The sequence below is a fragment of the Aulonocara sp. 'chitande type north' Nkhata Bay genome, linkage group LG5, assembly GCF_057382095.1.
Source record: "Aulonocara sp. 'chitande type north' Nkhata Bay isolate Kocher_YH1m ecotype deep benthic linkage group LG5, A_spYH_male_GT1.1, whole genome shotgun sequence".
NCBI classification, from domain to species: domain Eukaryota; kingdom Metazoa; phylum Chordata; class Actinopteri; order Cichliformes; family Cichlidae; genus Aulonocara; species Aulonocara sp. 'chitande type north' Nkhata Bay.
The window spans coordinates 8702706-8714847 of NC_141348.1; the positions used below are offsets into that span (position 1 = coordinate 8702706).

Here is a 12142-nt window from a genome sequence, read left to right on the forward strand (position 1 = left end):
ATTTACCATTTGATCGACCTTATTGAGAAATACTAAGTCAACTTAGAAATTAATTTGAAAATGCAATTATCTTGCAGTTATCTCAAAACTTTTCACATCAGTTCCACTAGAACTAGCCTAATGAAACTGATCTCCTGTCCTTCTTAATAAATAAAGATTATTTTTTAAAGTAAAATCCATTTCAGCCAATCAAAGGTTGTAAGGCGCATTACGCCTCCATCTTGGATCCCTGAATGCCGACCCTCCAGTAGTTATTCATCATGACAAGGTACCACTCTGCTCCCTGCCTGAACAACAGTCCCACATGTTATTCCACGCAGCAGATCAACTGAGTGACAGACCGGACAACCCGCCTCCATCCCTGCAAAAACCAACCAATGAGACTACAGAGCGGGGACGAGCCTTCAGTGACATCCTCTCGTTTCTCACTACGCTGAGGCTGTAAGGTACCCTGGCAGTCATGTGACGGCTCCATAGTACAACTCAGTCAGCACTCAGTCCAGTCTGAACTCTTCCTCTGCTGCTGCTGCTGCATGGAGAACCTCAAGGGCAAACTGTGGCTCGTCGAATGCAACGGATAAAACACATCCTCCTCGCGTATTTTGCTCTGGGATTATATTCTGGTTGCACGATCGAGGTAAGATCGGAGTTTTTCTCTCTTTCTTTTCCCCCAGGTCTCTCAGAGCGTGCAGGACGCGTTTCCCTTCCGTGCCATATGCTGCAGCAGCAGGCAGGATGAAAACATGTTTACGTTGAGAGCGGAGACGCGTGCCTACTCATGCGTAATGCGCCGCAGAGAGGGACACTCGGGAAAAACAAAGCACACATATGTATACGGAGGACTTTCAGGGTTCACAGTTTAATCAGTTTGACACCAGAGTGTAAGTGAATGGAATCTGAATGAGTTTTGCTGTCCCATTTTCAGCTGCGCCTGAGAGTCACTGCTGTCTGAAACCCGATGGCGTGGAAGAGTTAATGGTTACACATGCCGATATAATTATTAAGCAAGTACAAATAAGGAGAAAAAACCATCAGCCATAATTACAATTTTAACATATGATTACAAAATATAGCCTTGAAATGTTGCATGTAAGGCGACAACATTTTGTGAATATAAATGCAACAACTTAAATCTAAAAGAATGCTTTTGCGCTGTGACTGATTTACTGATCCTTTATCGTCCCGTAAACACGCCGAACAGGTGATTTACGCATTCAGAGGAGGAACCCACGCTGCTCCTGGCTGCCCCCTGCGGCGTTTCAGGATAATGTTCTCTCTCTCTCTCCCTCCCTCTCTCTCTCTCGCTGGTCCGGGTTCATCCTCGTTCATTCAGACCATACAGGGGCCCCTAAAAAGGGAGGGCAAATAGTGGAGGCAGGGAGAGGGGAAGAGAGTATGACCGACGCTCCTCGTTCCAGGAAAATAGCCTATTTATGAAGACTACACTAGCACATTGTAAAACTATGATAATGTGAACTCATACTGCATACTATCACTCTGATCTGGACACATGTAAAGAAAGTACAGCCAGCTGACTTGTAAACATAGATCAGATACAGATACAGAAACCAGCCTCAGTTAAGGTATGTCATTGAACCATAGCTCTGTTAAGATATCATGAGAGTGTATCTAAAACTTGAGATTTGTTCCTGTAAACAGCATAGCGATGGTTAGACATAAAAGAACCCGAACTTAAGCAATGTTTAAAAATTCAAATATTTACATGTTTAAAATGGGAAAAGCCTTAAATTGGGAAAAATAAAAACCCTGTGATTGTGTGAATTACACGAAAGATATTGAAGCAGAGATTCAGGCAGATAAAGTCCAAACCTTTGTGACTAGTTTAAACATTAAAAGATCAGGGCCTCCAAAGTTGGCTGAGATTGACACTTTTTTTAAAACAGATTTTGAAACAAATGTTGTAAGTACAGTATTGCTATCAAAGGTCATAGCACACTACTTCAAATCCAGCTGCAATTTTTGATGAACTGCAGGGATCATTTACATTTACACAAATTTTGTGTGGTAGAAAAATAAACCGGGCTAATAATATGTAACATCCTTTAACGCTTGCACACTGGCATAGAAAATTGGGCTCCTCTATTAGTGTATGTGGATTCTTGACAAAATATGGGTGTTTTAAAATGGTTATAGCCAATGTACAAGTACCGAGACAACACAGGGAGAACACTAACTTAGTAGTTAAGCCCTCCAACATTACTTTTTATCAATTCATCTTTTCAAAAGAAACCAAACAAACCCAAAGAAGTTAGCAGAACTAAAAAAAATGGCTTATGAGTTTATGAACTCATCAGAACTCTTTCAGAGTCAAAAATGACCCTGAGTGTTTTTCATGCACTTGTTGTTTCTGCACTCAAACCTAATAAAATGAATCATTTTAAGAAGGTAACACAATTATGCAGCATTGATACAGTTTAGGGACTTCTTTAACAATGAAGACATGGACACACTGTGTATGCATATATTTGTTTGCAGTTTTTGTTTGTTTATATATAATGGTATGCTTTCAGGCTTTGTCAAATGTGCAGCAGCTGCTTGTGGCATGGAGATTAACCGACTTGTCATCATCTCTGTTTATTCTTTTAGACATACTGTTTCCTGTCCGGAGACCTTGGATTGCGAGCGTCTTTCTCCAGCGCTAACACCAGGTGTTTTTGGTATCTCATCCGTGAGAAGTGTGACCTTTGTGACCTGGGTATATTTGGTCTTCTCCACCAGCAGAAGGAATAATTCTCTTGCAAGTCATCCCTAAACACAGACTCTGAGTCCAGAAAGAGACAGTGGTTTGGCAGTATCCAGGGATGGTAGATAACTCCTTTGTGAGTGAAGACACTTTTCTTCTTTACAGCGGTGCTCCAGTGGCCTGCCAGCAATCTGACATGGTCAAGGACTTGGGCTCCTACCAGGTTATGCCGTCACCATTTTCGGAGGAGGACCTGAGCGACTCATCCAGTCCTCGTTCCTGCTCCAGCCCAGACTCCCAGGTGCTGAGCTCCAGCTATGGTAGCAGCTCTAGTGCTGAAAGTCAGGACAGTATGCTGGACCACCTGCTGTCTCAGGCCTCCTTAGGGAGTGCCAACAGCGTTACCACAGAATCCGTGGATCCTATGCCATTATCCACTTTGCTGTGGGATTCACGGAAAGAAGAGCCGTTCAAACGTGAGCAAGTAAAGGAGGAAAATTTTGACTTCTTCACCTGGACCCATGGTGAGCTAAAAGAACAGCTTGTAGGGTGTTTCCAGCCCACGCTGGAAGAGATAGAAGAATTCCTGGAGGAGAACATGGACGTGGTGACAATGAAACAGGAGATCCGAGAGGATTGCCCAGAGTTGGGAGTAACGCAGGAGTCTTTTGGTCTAGAAGTTGGCCTGGAGTGGTGCGTAGAGGCCTCCCCTGAGCCTAAAGTAGAGCCAGAGGCAAAGTATTCTGACCAAACTGTTCCCACTGTCGGCACTGCAGGTCTGGTGGCTGTTGCGTCTAGTGACACCAAAACCACAAGAATTAACCCCACACAGGAGTCCAGCACAGGGGCCAAGAAGGAATCCACTAACAAACCTTCATCTTCAGACAGCGACACAAATGGTAATGGAATGCCGGTCATTCTGCAAATCCAGCCTATACAGATCAAGCAGGAGCCTACAGTGCCACCACTTACTCCAGCAGCCCATCCCCCACAGCCTGCCCCAGCCTCAGACATCAAAATTGCACAGCTACTGGTCAACATCCAAGGTCAAACTTTTGCCCTTGTGCCCCACATCCTGCCCTCCCCCAGCCTTAACGTCTCCTCAAAGTTTGTACGAATCGCTCCAGTCCCAATTGCAGCCAAACCTCTTGGGCTCGGGGACAGCTCTACTAGCCAGGCATCAGGAATCCTTGTTGGCGGACAAAAATTCCAGAAGAACACAGTGGCGGATCTCATCAAAATGCACAAATGCTCTTTTCCTGGCTGCACCAAGATGTACACCAAGAGCAGCCACCTGAAGGCCCACCTGAGGAGGCACACAGGGGAGAAGCCTTTTGCCTGCAACTGGCAGGGCTGCGGATGGAGGTGGGTACCGAGGAACCGAATGCTCTTACATATAACATAGTATGTTTAGTATGTTTTCTTAGCAGACTAGATTCAAAGATTGACTCATATATACGAGTGATTAAGTGTAACCTGTGTAAAGGTTTGTTTGTTAACACAGCAATAACAGCAGGCTGTAGCAGGCATCTGCATGATTTCATTACTGGCCTAGCTGCAGTAATTTTTTGTCAGTCGGACATATCCCTGTTCATCATGTGTGGTGCAGAGTCCAAGTAACTTAAACCCCCAAAATCCACAATCTAATATTAGTGTTTTAGGTTTAGACAAAAATTAAAAGGGGCATTTCTTAAAAAGTAGATTATGTTACATTTCACATTCAATCTAATTCAGTTTGTAACAGTAAAGCAAAAGATGCCATCCTGTGGTTTTTTCCTTTTCACTAACCCATTAAGCTGAAGAGCTGTTAGTAGCTGCCTTGCAGTCTAGCAAGTGCTAATTGGAGTGATGTGAGGTGGTGGCACCACAGAGATATCCAAGTTGGGTAAGAATAACCATGGTGTCTTTTTTTCTGTGGATGTAAACTAAATCTGTCACAGTGCATGTGGACTGGAGTCACATGGTCACAACATGGATGCCTCCTGTTGAGACCTGACAGCTGTGCAGTTGCTGGGGCAGCATGAGTGTGTGTGTGTTTGTGTTTTTTCAGTATAAAACAGCAAGAGTTAATTTAGAACCTGCTGTGTTTAATGGCAGAGGAAGAAGGTGGATGTCTTCATCAGTAGGCAATTACTTTGCTAATTAAAGTAAAGTGTCTTTTTGCTTTTATTAACGTGGAAGTCTGTTTGTGTGAATGTGATGGAGTTTGACTCCTGTTCAGAGTTGGCAGAGCTAAGCTGGCCTGTTTCCTGAGGACATCAGGTGGGATGTTCAGGCTGACCTTAAGCTAGTGAAGAGTACAACACTGACTTTATGTCCCATGAGTAAAATGAACTTTTGTACTTTTTAATCAGTAGCTCCAAAAAGGACCCAGAACGGATGGAAAACAGACATGTTTTAACTTAAAAAAAATAGTTCTGCCACTATCTTGAAAAGCTTTTCTTTAAACGTTGATAGTGAATAACATATTCTTGCCTATCTATCTATCTATCTATCTATCTATCTATCTATCTATCTATCTATCTATCTATCTATCTATCTATCTATCTATCTATCTGTCTGTCTGTCTGTCTGTCTGTCTGTCTGTCCGTCCGTCCGTCCGTCCGTCCGTCCGTCCGTCCGTCCGTCCGTCCGTCCGTCCGTCGGCAAAACTGACTTTTTAATATTTTTAGAAAAGTATTGGAAGTGGAAGTTGCCACTAATGATGACTCAGATCTCAGAGGGTTAAGCTCTTTATGTACCATGTAGCCACAACTACAGCCAATTTAGAGTCACCAGTTAACCCAATATGTGTGTCTTTGTATTGTGGGACTACGATTTCCTGGACAAAAGCCACACAGACAAAGAGAACATACACACATAAACTCAGAGTGTTTTTGCCTCAATGCAAGAGTGCTGTACTCACCACAGTGTAGTCCCAAGTGACACTCCAGTGGAACAGTTTCTGTGGTGTAGCCATATAATAACAACACATAAAAGAAGTTGTGGTCATTTCACATATTTCTGTCAGATCAGGTTGATGTCATATTGACTTTGGACTGAATTGAAAATCTGCACTTTGGATTTGTTAAAATGTGTTTGAATTAGATGACATGTTTTCAAATATGTAATTTTTACAAATCCAAAATATCTTTTCCAGTAAGGACTTCCCAGAAAAAGATTTAAAAAGCATGTTGACCATGTAGAACACTGACACTAGACTGAACTTACAGCCGGCAACGATAAACAAAAACTGGGTAAAATATTTGGACAGGTCAGAAGCAGAGCCTCTTCAAATTTGGTCATAGCGTCTTTTGCCTTTGAAAAGAATGAACAGTAAATAAAAAATACTCCAACCAGTGTGTTTTTACATAATTTGACGTACAAGAACCAGTCTTTCAGGAGATAACATGCAGTCACTCACAAACTCAAAGCATGCAGGTAGCAGGCAATAAATAATATCTCCTAAAAGCTTTGTATTGTGGTATTCCCAACCTGGCAACATGCCACCAGGCATGTACCCTACAGCGGGACTGCTGTGTCCTGATACATGAGCTGCAGAAATTTGTGCAGTAGTAATCCAGGCAGTGTGTCCCAGCTAACAAAGGGCTCTTGTCTGTACACAAAAGGCAGGATCTAGTTAGGATGAAAGTGTGTGTGTGTGTGTGTGTGTGTGTTTCAGAGAAAAAAAGAGAAAACCAGTGTGTGTGAAACCCACTGTATGTGTTGGGATAAATGAGGGGGCCTCCCAAAGGGTGAGGGGGGCAGGTTGGGAAAATTATTAAAGTAGCTGCTGATTGAGCCGAGACGCAAAGACTACGATTTTAAGAGAAAAACGGGAAAAACATGTTGCTTATATTGTTAGCTTAACTGTTGTCAAGACGGTGGGAGAAAAAACGAGTTTTGCACACAGTCACTTGAAGGGAGCAGCAGTGAGGAAGTGAACAAAGACAAAGTGTTGAATAGTTACCATGACTGTGGGTTAGGAACGTCCAGGCTGCACACTGCATGAAAGGGAAGAGCGGGTATCAGGCAGGGTTCCTCATATGGACTAGGAGGAACAGGGAGAACGGTTAAAAGAACAAATGAATGCAGTGCAGTGTATAACACGGTCACTCTAGATATAACTACGTTTACAGTGTAAAGAATTCAGATAAGGTTCACCCTGTTTTTGTAACGCAAAAACTGTGAAACCAAATTGCATACGAGAGACTTCAAAGGTAACATCTGCTGGTTTCTTAAACTACTACTAGTGTAGCTAAAATGCACCCAACCCTAACTCTCTTAAAAGGATCGCTAGAGACCTGGTGGAGTTAAGGAGGTAAGGTGAGTTATTAGTAGGTCGTGATGTCATCTTAACATGCCTCTGTTCATCCCTGCATTCAATAATTACATTCATGAATATGCCTCAAAACAAATGACGTCAGACAAGCAGTGCATAATCTTTATCTCATTGGCTGAGTAGGGTTTTTGTGGTAAAGTTAGCTGTGAGATTTGATTCAAAATAAAAGAAAGTTTTCACTAGTGATCTGGAACCTGATTAACAACACAAGGCTCCAAAAGGTTAGGTCAGCCACAGACACAGCTGTTCAGTACAGTGTGTGCCAGGCATGGGTTTGGCATTAAAATACTGATTCCTAACACTGGGCCAGAAACGAAGACATAATACGAGAAGGATCCAGGTGTCTGTTTTCTGGCTGAGTTAGACAATAGAATGATTTTTCCCAAAATTATTTGTGTTCTTTTCAATTTGAGTCAGTGCTGGAGGAACATAGTTGGATAAACACTTGGCTGGATACTGTGCAGCCCTCTAATTCAAGGTTAGAAGGAAACAGACTGTAGAGAGCTGCTTTTAATTGTTTCCCTTTCTCACAAATGTCTTAACCCAATCTTTTATTTCTTTCTACTGCAGTTTAGTTCAAGTATGACAAATATAGATGTTGTTTGCTCTAAAGAAGAGTAACTACAAGCTGAAATAAAACCAAAGTTCATTGCAGGCAAAAAAAAATGGACACAACATTAGAAATCCTGTCACTGTTTCTCTGATGCTCTCTCGCAGAGCAACAGATCCGAACCAGATGTTGGAATGTCAGAGCGATAGTGTTTCATCTATGCACGCCATGTAAAACTGTTTGCTGATCAGATTTGGGTGCGCGTGGTTTATTGAAGGATATTATATGATAAAATTAGATTCAGACTTTGGGCTCTGTTCATGTATCAAATATCATCCCCACAACCAGCCCTGCGATGAAGACACTGTCTGCCACTACACTAGGGATTACTCGTGCCTTGATTGTGAAATTATGAGGCAATGCTGATATTTATAACCCTAACCTTAACTTTGTCTTGTTGGAATATCTGATTTTGAGCTGGTACAGTAGTCAGTGTGTTCAACTTTGAAAACCATTTTTATTTCTGTGTCAGGCACGTGGTTAGTCGTGGTTTAGAGGTTCGGATTGGTTATATTCATCTTTATGTTTTTATTCTTTGTCACTGCTAGAATAACTTTGCATGACTGCACCTGTCATTCCTTTTAAGACAACTGATTGGCTGCTCCGAACAAACAGCAGGTGCTTGGGCCTTCTGTGCCATAGCTGTTTTCCTGAGAGTAAATTTTTAGGGATATGTCAGTGAGATCCTACAGATCCAAGTGTAGAAAGCTAAACAAAGTGTGTATTCTAGCTTTTTGTCCACTAAGATTATTTATACCCATTTAAAACTTTGGTCATGTACAATATGAGTGGCACAGTATATTTGATTGAGCACACTTAATTCATAAACTAAACTCCAGATATAACGATGGCAAAAAACAAAAAAGTTTGAACATTACAGAGAAGATAAGTATCTACACACCGTCTATCCTACACATAGAGTTTGAGTTTTGCTGTGAGTCTGCTGGTCTCTGTTGGGGACTCGGCAGACACTTCTGCTCAGTAACTAGTCAATTACATAAGTCACAGTGTGGACTTTATCTACTTGTTTCAAAGAGTTTTTAACTGGCTAGATGCTGTGGTTGGGCTTGGAAGGGTTTCATTGGCAGGGTCCAGTTTCTTAAACTGCTGTCAGGTGTTGCATGCAATCTAACTTACATGTGTGCAGCATCATTTTTAAGCTCTAAGCTTCTTGTGCCTGCCAAGCATAGAGGTTAGATTGCATTTTAGTCTAGCTTTTTAAATGTTGCTCCTTAATTATAGGGCACAAGTGTACCAATTCATCATGCTGTCAAGTCACCAGAGTAACATCTGGGAGGCAGAGCCCAGCTGGGGACAGTCAGTTTCAGAGAACTAGGGTGCTGGGAAGAAACCCTGGAGCTGTCATCCTCGTGACTCCAGCCAAGTTTCTGTTTGTCCAAATGAGTAAGAAGGAAATGAGTTGAAGCATCAGCATTTGAAGCATTCTTGCTTGTGACCAGATAATGATGCAGTTGCAGTAAAAATCTTGGGATTGGCAAAAACAAGTTTCTAACTTAGGTAGTTTCCAGAAGTACAAGGTAAGAGACAAGGGCGTTATATATCGTTTTTAAATTTCGTGCCTTGAAATATCCATGCTCATTCAGATATATTTATGTTGTGTGCCTTGCAAGTGTTTCTTTTTGTTCAGAGCTGCCAAGCATACCGAGTTCCATCAAAAAGAGAACAACAGGTCTGGGTGAATTATGCAACTAGGTTGACAAAAGCGAGGCAGGATTTCCCTGAAACCACACGCGGCTGAAACAAACCCATACACAGACCTGGACAGACTGTCCTGGTCTTTTGACAACAAACATATTTTGTGATTTATTGTTTTTTTTTTAACTGTCAAAGACAACGGGCCCATTCATTTAGAGCTGAACAATCCCTTCACTCATTGTGTTTCAACCCTCTCAGGCTCAAATAAAGCTTTTTGTTGCTAATGCACAACCAAGTCCTGCAGTGGTACTTCTGAGTAAAAAAACCTCATAAAAAAGTATGTGCGGTAATCAAGTTGTTAGTTTTTAACTGTTGCAAATCGGCAACGCCTGCCTTGAGAGGGTTAAGAGTCAGCTCCCACTGGAGCTCACTGGAAAACCAATCGAGGCAGGTTTGTCAGGTTGGTCCTCAGTCTTATTCAGCTGTCTCATGGTCTTAATCATAACCCGCAGCAGGTGGAGAGCAGTTTTCTGAGGCTGCAGAGTAGAATAAGGCTGCCAGCTGCTGTCCAAGACTGTGTTGAAATCTGTTCATGGGATGAGGAACTTACTGAGAAGGAAGCTGATTTCTGTTCTGTTATTTAATGTCACAAAATATATATGGTGTTACTTTACTGATCTCCTTTTATACACCCTGCACTCACATGATAGTGCACGTATATACATGCAAGTTCACTGCACACAATCTAATTTTGTAGGAAACAGCCACACCTGTAAAGCAAACTAGTGCAAAATTGTTCAAGACATTTCCAGACAGTTAAGAAAAGTGAAGTCTAAGGTCACCAGATTTGTGACCTGTGCACGCACCGCCACCTCTCTCGGTTTGCCTTTGTTGAATTCTGAAACATTTCTGTTCTTCTTTCAGGTTCTCACGTTCAGATGAGCTGTCGCGTCACCGGCGGTCCCATTCGGGGGTTAAGCCCTACCAGTGTCCTGTATGTGAGAAGAAATTCGCCCGCAGTGACCATCTGTCAAAACACATCAAAGTCCACCGTTTTCCTCGAAGCAGTCGGACAGTCCGCTCAGCAAACTGATGCTCCACCTGCTGAGATTACTGGGATCACTGGGAATCCTTGGAACACCCTCGTACTATATCAGTACTTTTTAAAATTCTTTCCCCCCCTTTTTTTTGTCGTGTCATCAGCAAGTCATCTGGAACATGTGAGTTGAAGCAAACCTCAGTTGGCGTTAGAGTGGTCTGGGATTGTTATTGTAAGAAACCAACACGCTTACCATCCTGTCTGTAATCAGCTGAAGGTTGATGTCGGTGCTTTGGTCGGTTGTGCACTGTTCTTATCACCTGCCTGAGAAGAAAATAAGATAAGCTTATTTCGGTTCAGTCTGGATTATGTGATACGTTTGGTAATAGCCTTGCATTTCCATTCTAACTGGATACAGGAGCTGCCATTTATTTTCCTGAAAGCTGCTAATGTCTCAGACATGTTAAATTTATGCAATGTTTCAGAAGTGAAACTCACTTGGATCCTCATCAGCTACTACCCGAGTCGTAGTTACTTTTCCTTGGGTCCAGAGCGCTTTCTCTCAAGGTTTTGTCCTGTTGTTTTTGCTGCCTTGCACCACTGTTAATTGACTAATAACTGTGGATAACTTTCTATTCAGCTTGTGTCTGAAACACAATGAGGGAACTGTTTTACTGACGTGGACATGAACTACTGATTGCATAACAAAAGGAATAAAACATGATAAGCTATCAGGACTCCTCTTACTTTTTACAGGAACTTTGTAAACTGATGTAAAGAGGAGAGCTAAAAAGTGACAAACTCAAAGGTTAAGTGCACAGTGATTGTTAAAACTGGCCTTCTGATCAGTGTTAAATGTTATTTGTTGAATTTTAAGCCAAGTCATGTCTACCTGCTTCCTGGTCTTCTGTTTGTATCATAGTTTAAGCCTTACTGTAACAAAAACAAAATCATTGTTGGAGCTTCTCATTGCAATGTGCTGTTTGACTGTTCACAACAGGGCCCTGAACTAAAATTGTTGCCTACATCTGCTAGTTTTACCTGATCTATTACTTTGCTGATGACACAATTTCTGCCTCGACTCTGCTTTATCTGTTACTCGAAACGCCCTGACGGCCTTCCACCTCAGCCAGCGAGTATCTTACCTTGAGGGGATGAATGAATTCCCACACACCATGGTGCTGACCTGCCATGAGCTGGAGAATGTGGTGGCAACGTCCCCAAATTTTTGAATGTTTTTATTTCTCTCGAACATTATTTGCTGTGTGTACAACAGCCCGTAGGGGTGCGACTATGCCGTCCATGTATAATTCATGTCTGTATAGTGACAACATGCAGGGGTACACAACATTGTACATCATTCCTTTTATTCAATTTTGAATTTTTAATGCTTGTGTCAGCACAGGCGTTTTATCGCATCCTATGAATGTATGTAAATATACAGGCGCGCACATCGCTGCATCCAGGAAACACACAGAGACTATTCTGATGATTTATAGTTTTCAACCCTAAATGTGTACATAACATTTCAGTACATATGGATATATTATATATTTTTCCTTTGTTCTATCCAAGATGCATTTACAAATAAAAGTGAAAAGAATCAGTCATGTATTGTTGTTTTTTTTGCTGTGTATTGCTGTGTTTATTACTTCAGGAGAGAACGGTGCTATTTCTGCAAACACACACATCCAGGTAAATATACTAATTGTGAAACTGAAACTGAGATGAAAATTCAGGACGGATTCTTTTCCAAGTTTCCTGTCGTACATCTAAATCTGTGACTTCAACGCCTTACTTTATAAGTATACC

The 12142-nt window shown here is 41.9% G+C and overlaps 1 protein-coding gene across 1 annotated transcript; it reads left to right on the forward strand.

Moving 5' to 3' along the window:
* The first annotated feature begins 446 nt into the window (after window positions 1-446).
* Window positions 447-11936, forward strand: klf15 (Kruppel like factor 15). The gene is made up of 3 exons (XM_086291175.1): window positions 447-637; window positions 2608-4069; window positions 10216-11936. The coding sequence occupies exons 2-3, from the start codon at window positions 2823-2825 to the stop codon at window positions 10382-10384; spliced, it is 1416 nt and encodes a 471-aa protein (XP_086147301.1). The 5' UTR covers window positions 447-637; window positions 2608-2822; the 3' UTR covers window positions 10385-11936.
* The last annotated feature ends 206 nt before the right edge of the window (window positions 11937-12142 follow it).